General features: G+C 37.4%; 1 protein-coding gene across 1 annotated transcript; it reads right to left on the minus strand.

Annotated features, from left to right (window-relative positions):
* Positions 1–3,421: 3,421 nt before the first annotated feature.
* On the minus strand, positions 3,422–11,204 carry tprg1l (tumor protein p63 regulated 1-like). Its single transcript, XM_084087634.1, has 6 exons — positions 10,892–11,204; positions 6,177–6,268; positions 5,658–5,708; positions 5,447–5,572; positions 4,709–4,862; positions 3,422–4,228 (listed from the first exon to the last, which is right to left on the minus strand). The coding sequence occupies exons 1-6, from the start codon at positions 11,090–11,092 to the stop codon at positions 4,034–4,036; spliced, it is 819 nt and encodes a 272-aa protein (XP_083943760.1). The 5' UTR covers positions 11,093–11,204; the 3' UTR covers positions 3,422–4,033.
* Between the last annotated feature and the right edge of the window lie 5,926 nt (positions 11,205–17,130).

The following is a 17,130-nucleotide window of genomic DNA, read 5'->3' on the forward strand; positions in this document are numbered from 1 at the left end:
TTTCTTTTACAGAGATTACAAGCGAGTCTCACAACACCTGACAAGAACATTTTACAAAAATGCTTATTACTCTGAATATTGTCTGGATGTTTTACCTCAAGGTTTTGCTTAGTGATGTTTCTTATTACTGTAATAGACTACTAAAGGATTACTGTATTATATCTATAAATTAAAATAAGAATTTAATCAAAATCAGCAATAGAGTAAATACCACTAGTACTGTATGCATAAATACTTTAAAAAAAAAAAAAATTGGGTTACACTTTATTTTAAAGTGTCGTTTAAACCTATTTTAAAAGTGACACTATTTTAAAGTGTCCGTGTTATAATGTAATTATACATTTAAGTACTGATTAATATACATGTACTTATTATAGGGTTAAGGATTGGTGTTTGAGTTAGGGTTAGTTGCGTGTAATTATGCATCATTTATAGTTAGTACTACAGGATCTACATATAATGTGAAACAAGGACACTGTATACAATTATTTTTACATCCCATTAATGACAATTTGTGTGGAATTGTGCTTAATTGTCATCAAAATCTTTTTTTGCTCTTGCCAGGGTGAGATTCAACAAAATTATAAAAAAAAAAAAAAAAAAAATGAAAGACTCCCTACAAATGAAATGCGTTAAAAGAACCCTGATTTTACTTAAAGCATGTTTATATTACATAAATTATTACAAAAAATAAATAAAAATTAGGTAAATCCAGAATGATTAAATTAAAACAATTTTTGAACAGAAACTTGGGGGAAGAGATCAGAGCGAGATTTTATTTGGGTGATACAAACAGTATTATAAATTAATAACATGGTTGAATGGATAATCAAATAAAAATCACTTGAAAAAAAAATGACATGCTTTTAAACAGAGGGAAAAGTGCTTACATTTTGGTGAATTGTGGCTATGATCTACAAATTTTACACCTATTAAGTTGCAGGCATAATCTTCATGCACAACTTTGCATTACATTAAAACAAAATATATACTGTATATGGTGCCTGTTTAAAAACAAACAAACAAGATATTTCATTTCAACAAGGATACCACGATTTCTTTATGCATAGCAAAAAAGCAAACAGACATTGGCCAACAAAAGTGCATAAGCATGAAAAATACTCTGAACCCGTAATCGCTCTTCATGGTCAGAATGTTTTTTAAAGCCAATCTGTTGACCAACATCACCTGAGGTTTCTATTTGCCTTAGTTAAAAATTAAAAGCATAACTTCATTTTAGCTTTAAATGTCGTCTCATCCATATTTTCTGTAACCTAAGAAGGGTACAACCAACTTGTCTACATTAAGTTTGAAGAAATAAGGCATGAATAATCAATAAAGCACACAAAAACGAGTGTAACGTGTAACAGTAGTACATTCATGAAGTTTACAGTAGCCACAATAAGACCGGAAATTCACTTTGAAATATGTAGCCACGGGAGTGTGAAAATAAATGTCAGGCAGGTGCTTCCTGTGGACACATTTGAGAATAATACACGTCTTCTGTCAATCTTAACATGTTTTTTATTATTATTGAAAATAATTCTGTGTGGTGGACACAATCATTAAAAATCAGATAAAACATGGTTTTCCAAGCAGAATTAAATCAGACTCTTCTGAAGAGATAATTTTGTTTGCAAAAACCATGTTCTATCTGATTTTTAATTATTGTGTCCACATAGAATTATTTTCAAGAATTTGTTACACATTACATTAATGAGAATTGAGCTTAACTGTCTGTATGCAAAACATTAGTTTTTTTTTTTAACTTGATTTGCAGGTGAAATATGACCCAGGCATTTCTTTGTGAAAATACATTTTGCAAAGACGGCATAGCAGATGCAACTGAATGTGATTTTTTTTTGTGAAAAGTTATATGGGTCTAGAAAAATTATATATATATATATATATATATATAAATGGGTGATCCCCAAATCGCCTTTATTCAAAGAGTTTCACACCTTATCATAGCACTGCAGTACAGAATAAAATAAATACATTTCACATAATGCAAGCCTTGGTTTTAATTTGACAGTAGTGCTGTTCAGAAGGCATGCAGTTTTTCTATGACAAGCTTTGAAACCTGTTTAGTCACACTGGACCCCATTCATGAAATAAACACAATGAATTTCCATCAAAATAATTCGTAAAAACTATTTATGATCAGTTGCGAACTTTGAATTAAATGTGTTAAGTTACATTAAAGTGCAAACAAAAATCACAAAATTCATTCTGGTTGTGTTTCATGAATGAAGTAAACCATTTTAAAATTGACGAATCTCCAAACTCCAATAGTATTTAAATTTGAAATGAAAATTCACCCTATTCTCTAATGTTATAAACCTTACTGTAAACAATCCATCCATGCATATTGCAATGTTTACAATTGTTTTTGACCTTGCAATGTTTAATAAAAATACAACTGGACCTTCAAGTGAAAACGATCTAGTGACGTATGCCGGATTCTCCGATCATTTACACAGCGTCCGACATCGAATACTTCCTATTATATAGCAGTGTTGTCACGATACTGGAATTTCAAACTTCGATACAATACCTTAAAAAAAAAATCAATATTTGATAACACGTGGAAAACTGCCATATATACCCCCATACAGATCTCTTTTTTTTTGGATAATTTGGTTAATTTCGTTGTAATAGATTATACACAGCACAGGGAGGCTTTATTTGAATCGTTGAACTAGATTTATGGGGAAAAGAGAAAAGTAAACCGTCAGTAATAAAATAAGAAAAAAAGAAAACTGCAAGCGATAGCACAAATAAAGAGAGAAATGAAATAAACATGGCTTTAAGTTTTCAGGTGGGTCTAACAGTATTCAGGTAAGAAATATTTCAGAAATGAAATTAATCAAATATAAAACAACACTGGATAGTTTTCATAGTAAAAATTAAAGACAAATTAATTCTTACAATTAAAGTTATAAAAGTTATTCAGTCAAGATCAGCGAGTGATTTTCTTTTTGTTTTTTCCTTTTTATTAACATGACAGAAAGCAGCAGGTTTATTAGGCCGCTGTCACTTTAAGAGCTAATGCACTGGTCCAATATACTGTGACTGTTTACCTGAATACCCAGCAAGACCGGCATTTTGACATAATTTTGTATGTCTTTGACCGTTGAAGTCAGTTTGGTATTGGCAAGCTGTTTGAGCTTTATGAGAGGGCCACTTATATAGATCAGTGATGCGCTGAGCGCAAATCCTGCAGGAATAATCATTCATCGCAACTGGAAATCCTATATTTAAAAGTAAATGTTCAGAATGCAACATCTTGAACGCAACAAGTCTTAGCCCTAACCCTGAGGTCAGAAAGGTTTTATAATTTATTGTTTATATTTTTGACGACAATGCTTTAATTAGCAAGCTGTGCTTTAACTGTTTGACTGTTCGCTTGGTAAAACGCTTTTGGAAGTTTTTTTTTTTTTTTTTTTTTTAAACTGCAGTATATAGTCATACACATGCATGGATGTCTTTGTTCATTGCATCGCATCTTGTGTGTTTTTTTGAGCATACTTCTATGAGTATTGCGTTTCATTCCAGTGCACACAGTCTAGGTGTTTTCCAATGCAAGAAAGTGTCTTATCTAAACCTAAGTAAGTCAGCAGAGCGGGGGGTAAGGTGAACCCTCAGCGGATCTAAATTGAAAAAGACTTCCTGAAGTCATTCAATCAACCTACAAACTAATCGGCTGCCACAATATTTGTTAAAAATATTAAATGGTCATCAAAGCATGCCATAAAACACACAAACTGCCTCTCCAAACCATTCAACCACATTAGAAAGGCTGTTACTAAACGTGAATAGAGAAGAGGGCACGTAGATTGGCATCAGGTTCATCTAGGCACATCCTGTCGCATTGACCATGCCTTACTGCCTGGCACATTTCACACGCTATATACTGTACATCCAAACAATAAAACAAGTATGTACTCAACTCACATACTCAAGTGAAGCAGTATCACTCAAAAACAGCACTTGACTGGAGGATGACAGAGATGGAGAGAGAATTCAGTGGTTAAAAGCCGATTTTTCCCCTTGTCATGGCGTAGCCCAGTTTGGCTTCATTGTTGATAAAGGACATGATGCCCAGGTAAGTCTCGATAAGGAGTGGCCGCTCCAGTATCAGCACGCCATTGGCTCGTCCCGGGATGGGGAATTCTTTATGGGCTTTTTTCACCGCCTGGATGAGCTGGGTCTTGAAATTCTCAAGCTGAAATGGAGAAAATACATCTTTATCTGACTTCTTATGCATATAGTATGAAGAGCACACTGAACGATTTTAGCATCTGAGATTAATGGTACATTTACATGACAGTGATGTACTAAAAACAAACATTTTTCCTTTGCATTCAGATGACAACATTGTTTTTGTAATAAAGTGCAACACTATTTTATGTTATGTTTGTTTTCATTCAGTATCCCTTCTACAAACTATCGGGCTATTAATCGGCCAGCGTGGCCAACCTAGTTATTGGTAAAATTCACTATCGGTTGACCTCTAATTTAATTAAAATACACTGAGAGGAGAAAATATTGGAGAGAGGAGAAAGTGAGAACGCAGCTGATATCAGTGTATCAATAATGCGGAACAGGAGTATTGAAACCGTTTCAAACATTTCAGTATTGATATGTATAGGGGGGAAAAAACAATATAAAAAACAATAAACTTAAAAAACTAAAGCACATTTACCTGGCAAAGGGAAGCCACCTTTTCATCTGCGTGTGCCATGGGGTGTTTAGTGAAGGTGGCGAAGGGTATGTCAGTGGACCAGGGGTTCCAGCGATTTATGAACGAAGGTCTTGGTCGCTTATCCCACTGGACACGGATTCCCGTTCCCTCTCTCCTACACACAAACACACACACACACACACACACATCTGATCATACTACTATCCTGCAGTATAATACTACCTAAATCTCGCTATTTGGATTTAAATAGGCAAATGCTTATTTGTCAAAAAGTAAATGATTGGATCATTATTGCAGTGGTTATTGTGTTTCTAGCATGTTTGGGCAACAGTTCTTCCAACCCTAATTGAGAGTGTGTAGCTTTTCATTTTTTAAACAACCACGTAGGAAGACACAACATGGCCATATTCCGCCAAAAATGTATGCAGCTCTTGATGGAAATAAATGTTGTGATGTTATTTCCATCAAGAGGTGCATACATTTTTGGTCAAGATCTTGTATTGACATTAAAGCTCTCGACTCAGTGCCAAACATATAACATGCTAGAAACATAATAATCACTGCAATAATGTTCCAATCATAGACCCTTAAGCATTTGCCTGTTTAAATCCCTTTTTTTTTGTCCGGGCAGTGTAGTTTGTAACAATGTTTGGGTGATTAACAAAATTCCTCAGATATTTGTCTAGATGTTGAGCAGCTATACTGGGCCAAAAATGCTTGAGAACGAAAGGGTCTTACTTGTTGAGGGATTTTGGAGGAAACTCAAACTCGCCAATAGAGATTGTGTCCACAGCGTTCAAGGAAATTCTGATGACCTGGTGACACTGGAGGTTTATGAAGTCATATTTGCACACCAACAAAGACCTACAACATAACAGAAGCATCTCATTCAGGACTGGTTTCCTGCTACGAATGTATTAAACATCATTTTCAATGATGACATACTTACCTCTCTGTTATAAGAACCAATCTTTCTTTTTCATTGTTCCAGTGATCAATTCTGTGGTGAAATATAAAAAGGACATGGATCTGGTTGAACGGTTATCTGTCAGTTTTCATCAAGAGGTAATTCTCATTCTGAAAGCCCAATACAACTGTCAAGCTCAAATTCTGCTGCATACCATGTTGTATTGGTACCATGGAACGATGTTATTAGATCACAGTATTTTGATGTATGTTATAGTACTGGCAGATTACTATATTCATATTCCATCGTACTTACATAATACTGCGTTAATTACATTTACATTTCACACTGCATTTATCCCCGGGTTATCACCGCTCTAAACCCTGCTTATAACCCTGGGTAAAGTAACGTTTCAGACTTGTAATTTAGAAGCAGGGTTTGCACCGCTTTTTACCCAGGGTTATGAAATATGGCTCCTGAGCAGGGTTAGTGCCGCTTTTGCGGTGTTGATATTATGTTTCGATCTGTAGATGTCCTAAGAAAGGGAAGCAATAGACTCACTCTGCGAGCAGCCACACACTAAGAACCTCTCCGTCTTCTGAAGGCAAGGCAACCGTGCGGATATCATTGACTGCCTGCTCTATGGTTCCTGGCTGGGACGAGAACAAACAGAGCAACTATTTTAGATGCTTGAAACTACATCAAATTAGCATGGATGTCAAAAAATATACATCAACATCCTTATAAGAAAGATACAACTCATACACTGTCTACCATGTAGTTAAAAGGGGTTCTCAACCTTTTTGACTTCAAGGTTCCCCATTGTCCACAACAATATTCAAAGCCCCATGACTTGTCTAGTTGTTTGTGTTTACGGAGCAAGGTTAAAGGATAAGCATTTTTTAACCTCAATTTCTACCTGTTAAAATATTTTAGAGCTTTGCATTTCTAGGAAAATTAATTTTATAACTATTCCAGGTTTCGAAATCTCACCTTTCTAATTGGGCTACCTCATAAATTCATGTTTTCCAAGACAGTGGAATCCTAGTGTAACGTTTAGTGTCCTGTCCAAGGATGATGAAGTGAAACGAAGGTAGTTCAAAATAACAGAGTTTAATAAATAAAGCCAAAACGGATAATCCAATGAGCAACGCAACAGTGTGCATTGCACAAACAATTCCGGACACTGAATGTGAGAAACAGAGGAACTTAAATACACAATTATAATAATGACACCATATCAAACAGGTGTGATGACTGAATGAGTGTCCATGGTAACTGAGGACTGGCGGGAAACTAGGAACAATGGAGACACAGGAAACTGTGAATGCAAACTACAAGTCCATGAAAACCAAACTAAACACAGATTGTCACAGAACGCCCCCTCCCGGGAAGGCGAGGCCTTGCGCCATGATGGGTAGATTGGGGGATAAAAGGGAAGAGGTTCTGGAGATGGGCATGGGACCCGGGCAGAGCAGAAGGCAGGAGAAGCCATGGAGAAGATTACGGGAGGCACCATGGAGGAGTTGATGGTGGGAGAAGCCATGGAGGAGATGATGGTGGGAGGGCCCATGGAGGAGATGACGGTGGGAGAAGCCATGGAGAAGTGGATGGTGGTAGGATCCAGGATGGTACTGACGGCCGACGAGATTTCAGAGCGACCCAGGAGACTGGGTGGAGGAGATCCACAACAACAGTGAGGAGGAGAAGGCAGGAGGTGCCAAGGCGGTAATTTGAGCCCGACCAACAAAGGTGAAGCAGGGAGAACGAGAGGCCCATGCGACATCATTGGACCAGGAGATAAACACGGAGTCCCGGCAACAAGCGGCCGAGGTAGAGCCAGTGGGTTGCATGAGGGATGGAGGAGCCCAACGGAGCCGTAGGGGTGGAAGGATGGAGCGCAGCTGAAAGCCCGGAGCGACAAGTGACCAGGGCAAAGCCGGTGGGATGAGGGAGTCCAGTAGAGCTGAAGGGACGATGGTCCCAAGTCCCAGGAGCCAGTGCGGAGGTGGAGCTGAGGCCTTGGAGGGACGAAGCGGAGCCAGGGAATCCCCATGTCCCGGAGGAGGTGGTGACTGAAAGCCCCAAGGCGGATCTGGGTTGCATGGCGGAGACGAAGGGCTGAAGGAATCCAGCGGAGGCTGGGTCGAGGAAATGGCTGGCTTTGGTGAAGTGAACAGGAGAGGAAGGTTAGGTGTAGAGACAGACTTGGAGATAGACAGGGATGGTGGCAACGAAGACAACACTGTGCTGGGCAGAACTTGCAGTGTTGACAAGGACAACTCTGTGCTGGACAGGACCAGGACAGGTGATGAAGAGATATTAGTGCAGGAGGAGACCAGTGACAGAGAATGTCCGTGGATGCGCAGGGTGGGAAGCACTTCCAGCTCCACTAAAAATCCCACAGGCACGGATGTAATGGCCAGCTCACACATCTAATCAGACGGGACCTCAGGCATCTCTTCCAGGACGCACTTTGCAGCTGGCACTGACTCCGTTGCGGGCTTAGGCTCAGGCTTTATATCCGTGGCAGGTAATGGCTGGGTCTCTTTGTCCGCAGGTCACTGGGTCTGGGTCTGGCTCTGAGGTGTTGACGGATGGTGAGTGGGGCTGGGCGGCAGGAGCTTCCCCAAGGCATCACCAGCCGGATCTCGTCATCGAGTCCGACCCAAAACCCTTCCATGAGTGCGATGACATTGCAATGGTGAGGTGGCTGACGCTGGTGAATTCTTCTACATATTCCTCCAGGTCTCTACCTCCCTGAAACATAAAAATAGTGGCCCTGTTGGGTCTGTTAGAGCTCCCTATTGGAGCGATATTAATGGAGGCAAGATCCATCTTCAATTCTTTTTAGGTCCAGTATTCTGTAACGTTTAGTGTCCAAGGATAATGAAGGGAAACGAAAATTCAAAATAACTGAGTTTAATAAATAAAGATAATCCAACGAGCAAAAAACAATGTAACAATGTGCATGGCACAAACATTACTGGACACTGAATTTGAGAAACAGAGGAACTTAAATACACAATGATAATGATAACAACATAACAAAAAGATGTGACGAATGAATGAGTGTCCATGGTAACTGATGACTGGCGGGAAACTAGGAACAAAGGTGACACAGGAAACTGGTAACTGACGCAAACAAAGTCCATGAAAACTAAACTAAACACACAGATTCTCCAAAGAAAAAAAAAAATAGTTGTAGGGTGAATAAAAATACGAAATTTCTTGATTTTCAGTTGTTTTAACTTATTTTGATGCTCGTTTTTAATGCTTGTTTGTTATAGACACAAATTTCATGATTTGATTCCATTTCAATTCACAAGCTTGAGATCTGATTAAATTTTATTAGATATCAATTATTATGTATCAGGTTGTCACATATATGTTGAGTTTCATTGTGTTTTGGTTTGGTTCTGTTCTGTTCCTGTTCCCTGTCATTGTAAGTTGACCTAGTTTCCTAATGTGTGTCTCAATCAGCTCCCTAGTTCAGTAGTCTGGGCACTGATCAGGGAATCGGCCATTATAAGTCTCAATCGCAAAATCCATCCAGTGCACTGGAACGTTCGGCTCCCTTAAAAAAAAAAACTAAAAAAAAACACAATGCACCACAAGTACCAGGGAGCATCGATGCTCCCCTACTAGAAATTACGTCACATTTCTGAAACATGAAACAATAACATTATAATTATAACTTTAATGACATAATTATGTTTTTATTTTATTATCCTTAAACATTTAAATGGTGGCCGTCACAAAAACATGACTGATTTTATTCAAACATATATGCTTATATCGATCTCAATCTTATATCGAGACATCGATATTTTTAACCCAGCCCTATTGTTTTGTCATTCTTTAAGTCATCTTGAGGTCCCCTTAGAAGTTTGCTGAGGCCCCCTAGTGGGCTCCAACCCCCTGGTTGAGAACCACTGTTATAGGCCACATAATTAGATGAAGATCATACATATAGCTCAAGATCAAAAACAAGCATGATACCACACTGCTCCAACTGTTTCTAATGTAGGCTATAAAGTCACTAAACACGCATATGCAAGTATTTGTGTGTAAAATCTGTGTACAATTCTTTTTAATGAAATAATAATGATGCATAAATTTAATTTAATTTAAGTTTATTCTAAATGTATGATCAAATTCTGAACCAGCAGAAACCACACGTACACACAAAACTAACATGCTGTACTTTACTTTTAGATTTATTAATTTAGACATTTTTATACAAAGCAAAATTTAGGAACATCACAAAAAACATATGCCAAAAATGTGCAAAACATAACACGGCAACACTGTAAAATGGAAAACTTTTTCCCACAATACAATTCGCTAGAGTGGTTCTAGTGTGATCATTTCTAGTGACGAATTAACCTTCAAACATACCACCAAACCTTACCCTAACCTAAACCGTATCCCACATCAATAGCAACAGAAGTGTTTTGCAATACAACATGAACACAATAAGTACACTGTAGCAAAGTAACAAGTAATTTGGTAGCACTTTATTTTAAAGTCCTGTTCTCCACATACTATGTACTTATTATAGCAATTACAATTACTCGGTTATAACTAGTTACTAACCCTGATCCCATCCCTAAACCTAACCTTGACCCATTACCTTATTACCAGTACACATACTGTAAAATATGGTGTAACCATTAATTTTTTTAACATAAGTACAGTTAAATTCCCAGCAATATCATTTCTTTTGACTCATCATTGTTTGTCCACCAAAAATTAAATAGTATAGCAATAGCCTAAGATACTGTCTTTGCCTTTTTTTTTTCTTTTTTTTTTTTTGGTTAAAATAAGTGAGTTTTGTTATGTTAGGTGGGCTTCATAATTATAGTTAGATTCATATTAATGTTATAAAGTCACTGTATGTAGAGCTTTCTCACTGCACTTCATTCCAGCTAAGAGACTGCTGTTAAATGTCACAAATCAATGGCGGTGTCACAATGTTGTGCACCCTACGTAGATCACATTTTCGGGGAAAGAATGGAAATTTTTTGGCCATATAGGACCCGTTCTTGCGTTCTTACATAACGTGTCAAATTAAAAACAATTGAACGTTTAAACTATGAATTTTGTCACTGCCCTCCCGATAACGCCCATGACGCACATCCAGGCTGTCTAGGTAGGCAGCTTCCTAGGTTTTGACATACAACCCTGTCAACACACTACCAAACAAATCATTTCCACAGATTACAACCTTGAACGTTTTATAGCAAATACTGGATTAGCTGCTACTTACTCACCCTAAAGACGAAGTAGTCTTTGACTTTAGCTCGCATGGTTGGGTTGTGGACATGGAAAGGCGTGAGGGTCTGAAGCGGGGTACAGCAGGCCACTGAAGCTCCAGCTCGGGCCACCACCTCCAGCCCATCATCACAGTCCCCCGGGTGTAAGACAGCCGCACCCGGGCTCTCGGGGTCTACACTGTCATTCAGCTGCAGCATTTCACCAAAGCGTCGAGCACAAGCTGAAAGTATCTGTGAGAAGTGAAGACTAAAGAGATTCCGCTTGGTTCCAGCAGCGCTGTGTTGCGCAGGGGAACGCCCACCTACTCCACTCCACGGCGGATTTAAAGGGACCCGTTCCGTTTATGAGTTAGCCCTATGGAGGCAGATTAGTCTCAAATATAAATCATGCAAAAAACATGATTCACAAATGCGTAGACAATTTCACATGCATGAAACCTAATTCACGTACACACAAAAAAAATCCACGTGCGTGAAAAAAAAAAATATATTCACAAAAAGCAATTCACATGCGCAAAATAAAATTATATACTCATAAAATACATTTCACAAATGCAAAACACAATTCGTAGATATACAACTGTGCACAAAAACCTTTGAATGTTTAAAATGTACGAGTGTATCCTTGCATTTGAATGTGCAAATCGTCATTCACGTACGAATCGCCTTAGATATGTGTGTGTGTGTTTTTGAGACTTTCCTGGCAGCATAACACTCGTAACACAGAGTAGTCTTACTCTTTAGCCAATCAGATTTAAGCTTATCAATCGACCAATCAGTATCACGTGAGGGCGGGCCTACCTGCATGTTACGTCATCAGCTTTCGACCAGTTCATGGCTGAGCAGAGGTAAGTGCAGTTAATCGTTCATTTCTGTGTTTAGAAGTTAGAGATCAGTTGAAGCAATAGTTTATTAACTGCTGTTTAGTCCACATGTGAATATAAACATTTATTTTTAGTATTGATGGATTTTCATGTCCTGTCCACCACACATTCAACTGATGATCATGTATGTAATGACGTGCATATATAGGAGACATGTTTTGATCTGCATATATTATGTAGTTTTATTGTTTCAGATTTCCAAGACAGATGATGTATGAAGTTGCAGACAACCAGTACTGTGATCTTACCATTTCTACTGTAATTCTTTGAAAACAGTCATGTTGCAAGCCATCCATTTTGACAGTTGTTTCAACAAGTGGTTGAAAGTGATGCATTGTTACTGTATTAATTTGTCTCCTGCGGACTATATGTACACGCTTTAGGAATAAAGCCTTGCTATGCATGCATTATTAAATGTTCTTGTAAGAATTAAAAGATTCAGACATAGTTCAATTTGATGTACACATTTTATTAATTTGAAAGTTTCCGAATCCTTTGGGAATAAAAAATATAAAATGACTTGATCATGATTAATGTTCCTGTTACATATGAAGATCATGAACTGACAGTCTAAACTGTGAAGCACAATATTCAGTACAGAGAAATATACGTCTCTTCAGGAGTTGTGAGATCCAGTCAGAGTGTACTTTGCTTTTAAAGTATATAAATATAAGTGCAATACATCAAGTGAAAAGTAAAAAAATGAATTGTGTTCAGTCCGGTCATCAGTAGACCTCTCTGTTAGGAGGACATAAGATTTTGTCCTGATATTTAAAGTACTAAAACCCTATAGTACAAGAGGTGCAGACAGAGGATGTGGGAAATTAAGTGATGGTATTTGAATAGAGTTTACTGAGTAATCTTAGTCGCATAATCTTAATTGCCTCTCTATGATAAGTACCTTTGTCTTATCAGCATAAAATCAGATTTGCCTATTTTACTAGGCAAAGTAAAATTAATGCTTCACAATATTGTCCTGTGAGACCTTAAGATGACAATAAAAAACCTTATTTAAAAACCTTGACATTACAATACAGCATAAGGAAATGCATGTTGAATATATTGGTAACACTCTACAATAAGGTACAATAAGGTACAATAACTAAGTTAACATTAGTTCATGTATTAAATAACCATGAGCAATACATTTGTTGCTGTGTTTGTTAATCTTAGTTAACGTTAGTTAAAAATACAGCTGTTCATTGTTAGTTTACAGTGCATTAACTAATGTTAACAAGATTTTAATGAAGTATTAGTAAATGTTAACATTAACAAAAAATAATAAAGGCTGTTCACGTGCAGTTCATTATTAGTTCATGTTAACTAATGAAACGTTTTAATAAAGTGTTACCAATTAAGACATAAATACAAAAAAAAAAAAAGTATAAAAGAGAATAAAGAAACAACATGAATTAAGATGTTCGTGACTGCTATCCAGATGTCACACCAAAGGTGAGTAATCCTGAAAAATGCAGGGAAACAAGTGTTAATAATAATTTAACATCATACACAAATGGCAAAAAACACTGGCTGCTCATTAAAATAGGTCTATTCACTATTTAAAGAACAATCTCGATGGGTATTTACCACAGATGATTGTTTTGCAATCATTAGCGTGATTGTAGCTGTGAGAGCCGTCTGTACCTTCAGCTAAAATACAACAAAACAAGCATCATTCTTCTTCATTTTTGACACGATATGGGACATCTGATTACAACAGCACTTTCTTACATCAGTTAATAGTTCATAAACTATTGCTTCAACTGATCTCAAACTTCTTTAACTTCAGTTAACACAGAAATGAACGATTAACTGCACTTACCTCTGCTCAGCCATGAACTGGTCGAAAGCTGATGACGTAACATGTAGGTAGGCCCGCCCTCACGTGATACTGATTGATAAGCTTAAATCTGATTGGCTAAAGAGTACGACTGCTCTGAGTCTGTGTTACCAGTGTTATGCTGCCAGGAAAGTCTCAAAAACACACACACACATTCAAGGCAATTCGTATGTGAATGACGATTTGCACATTCAAATGCAAGGATACACTCGTACATTTAAACATTCAAAGGTTTTTGTACACAGTTGTATATCTACGAATTGTGGTTTGCATTTGTGAAATGTATTTTATGATTATATAATTTTATTTTGCGCATGTGAATTGCTTTTTGTGAATATATATTTTTTTTCACGCACGTGGATTTTTTTTTTTGTGTAGGCCTACGTGAATTAGGTTTCATGCATGTGAAATTGTCTACGCATGTGTTAATCATGTTTTTTGCGTGAATTATATTTGAGACTAATCTGCTTCCATAGTTAGCGGCTTCATTACGATGTTTAACTAATCAGTTCAGGGGTCTTTCAGGGTACAATTCATGTCTATTGATGATAATTATAATTTTTTTCTAACAATTGTCTTCAGAAATATATTTTATCCAATAAGAGAATAGAATAATCGCACACCGATATTTTTAATGCACCTTTTTTTTTTTTTTTTGCAGTTTGCTTGAAATTGTCTTTATGTCCCTTAAATTACGGTTTTTACAGTGTCTGTTTTTTGAAGTGAGTGGGTCTTGCAGGCACGTGCAAAATGGGTTGGGTGGAGCGGATTGGGTTGATGGCTTTGGGTGCTCAAGCCCCTGCCCTTTTTCAAAACTAATTCAAGTCACTTGTGTTTAGTATGTATTTTGATGCACCGTTTACCATTTGAAAACTATCATAGTTGGTTCAATGAATCCCAGGCGCCACCTTCAGGCCTATTGTGTGAAGTGTAGGCTGACAACAACACGCGAAATGGTGACGTGAAAGGACTTTGTTATATTAACATTTTTGATGATTATTCAGCAATAGTAAAAATATAATAGTACAGTACCGGTCAAAAATTTGGACACATTACTATTTTTTATGTTTTTAAAGAAGTCTCTTATGCGCTTCAAGACTGCATTTATTTGATTAATACAGAATACAAAAAATAATTATTACAATTTAAAATATTGTTTTTCTATTTTAATATACAGTAGGCCTACTTTAAAATATAATTTATTTCTGTGATGCAAAGCTGAATTTAACATTACTCCAGTCTTCAGTGTCACATGATCCTTCAGAAATTATTCTAATATGATGATTTATTATCAATGTTGGAAACAGTTGTGCTGCTTAATGTGTTGTGGTTGTTGGTTGTTGGTTGTTGGTGGAACATGTGATACTTTTTTCAGGATTCATTGATGAATAAAAAGTTAAAAAGAACAGCATTTAATTAAAATAGAAATTCGTTTAGTCTTTACTATCACTTTTTTTTTTTTTACAATTTAACACATCCTTGCTGGATAAAAGTATTAATTTATTTTTTAAAAAAAGAAAGAAAATTACTTTTAAAAACAAAAACCCCCAAAAACATTGAATATTCAGTTAACAACTCAAATATTCAGTTAATATAGTAACATACAGTTTGTCTGAACATAGTTAAACTCAACAGGGAAAATATCAGGGAAAAAACGGTGTTAAATTATTAAGCTTTGCAACTAGCAGATAGCCTACATTACAGTGATCAAATGTAAAAACTGAAAGTTGTTTTTACACTTTTTTTGCTGATGTGAAATGTACCCTTAATTATAGAATGACTCTCAGAGAAGAAGAAAAAAAGTTTTATGGGGCAGTGGAACCACTAATAATGTCTCGTTGAAATAGCAGTTCCCATTAGCCATTAGGATTCAAATGCAAAGGTAACTCAATTCAAAGTCTTTAATGTTCAACAACAAAGGTGGTCTGTAGTAGATAACACAGAACTGGAACTCAAAAGATGCTCTCCAGGAAGACAGCTACACAGAGGATACTTGTCAGGAGAGAAAACATGGAGCAGAAAATTCTCTTGATCAGTAGGAACTCGTCCTTGTAGAAAGTAGCTCGAGCAGAGTAAGCTTAGTAGAGGCTCACCACAGCAGGGGCCTCATGTACAAAGACTTGGGTTGAATTCATACTAAAACATTGCGTATGGACAAAGCTGTAAATGTGCGTACGCACAAAAAACCCCAGATGTATGAATCTCTGCGTACGAAGGATCCCACGCATATTCTCTTTGTACATCCCAATTAACGTAAAATTGAGTGCACATGCACAACGCCCCACCCAGTCTCCTCCCTTAAATCATTTTAAATATGGTAATGAGTCCAATTTGGCAAAAGAAAGCAGTAAGAAAATGGCTAATGCAAGCGGCAAGAAACGAAACTTTACAGAAAGTGAATTGGAGGTGCTACTATCGGAGGTAGAAACGAGAAAAAATATTTTATTTGGAATTATATTTTATTTTGTTTTATCTGATAAGCCAGTCATCATCCTGGGCCAGAAAATCATTGTGGTCCCTAAAAACTCGTTCTCTTCGGATTCTGCCATTAGCAATGTCCTCTAATAAGGCCAAAGCTGCCATTGCCATAGACTAAGGGTTGTATCAATTTGCATATGCTTTTATATGTTCTTACTTAATTGCATAATTGATAGAATATTCCCATAAGGCTTGTGTGACAATATATGTCAATTATTGTATAAATTGCAAATTAATAGCAATGCTTCCCACTAGTGATGGGGACGAGAATGCCTATGCCGAGTCCGAGTCAAGACCGAGTCTTTGAAGGGTCGAGACCGAGTCCGTTGGTTTTCAAATACAGTCGAGTCCGAGTCAAGTCCGAGTCTTTGAGGAACCAAGTCCGAGTCGAGACCATAAAAACATGTCAGTTTTCATATGCATGATTTAATATCACCCCAGTTAATAATCAACAGTTAGGCCTACAGACTAAGCTAGATTGGTAATTGTTTAGACTAGAGGAGCAGTCTTAACGTCTTAATATGGACTAATTTTCTAGTGGTATGTATTCTAGTGGACTAGTGATGGGGACGAGACCGCCTATGCCGAGTCCGAGTCAAGACCGAGTCTTTGAAGGGTCGAGACCGAGTCAAGACCGAGTCTTTGAAGGAACAATTCCGAGACGAGTCCGAGAAAGCAGAAATCAGTCTCGAGACCGGACTCGAGTACTACATCACTACTTCCCACAGGTGGTGGTGCGATAGACTTGTAGAACAATTCGCTGTGTAATGTTTGCGACTTCACTTCATTGCCTGTAAGAGTCGCCAACGGACAAAAACAATGAGAAATGTACTTACGCCAGACATGAAATTGGCGTGGAGGAACGCACAGTCTCGCGTTAAATTCACTGTTAGTACATCCGACCGTGAGCGTGAAAGCTGGCGTACGCAAAGTTCTTGTGCGTACGCAAGATTGATACATGAGGCCCCAGGTGACTGGATACAGGAAACACTAAGGCGAATGCTGCTACACAAGACAAGATGAGAGAGCGTAAC

The sequence above is a fragment of the Abramis brama genome (assembly GCF_963993115.1).
Source record: "Abramis brama genome assembly, chromosome: 16".
In the NCBI taxonomy this organism is placed as follows: Eukaryota; Metazoa; Chordata; class Actinopteri; order Cypriniformes; family Leuciscidae; genus Abramis; species Abramis brama.

Excerpts from the sequence above, each read along its gene's own strand:
- tprg1l (XM_084087634.1), bottom strand. The coding sequence starts at position 11,092 with ATGCTGCAGCTGAATGACAGTGTAGACCCCGAGAGCCCGGGTGCGGCT. Across the intron at positions 5,709-6,176 it reads AGTGTGTGGCTGCTCGCAGA|AATTGATCACTGGAACAATG; the intron begins GTGAGTCTATTG and ends ATTTCACCACAG. Across the intron at positions 4,863-5,446 it reads CCTCCAAAATCCCTCAACAA|GAGAGAGGGAACGGGAATCC; the intron begins GTAAGACCCTTT and ends GTTTGTGTGTAG.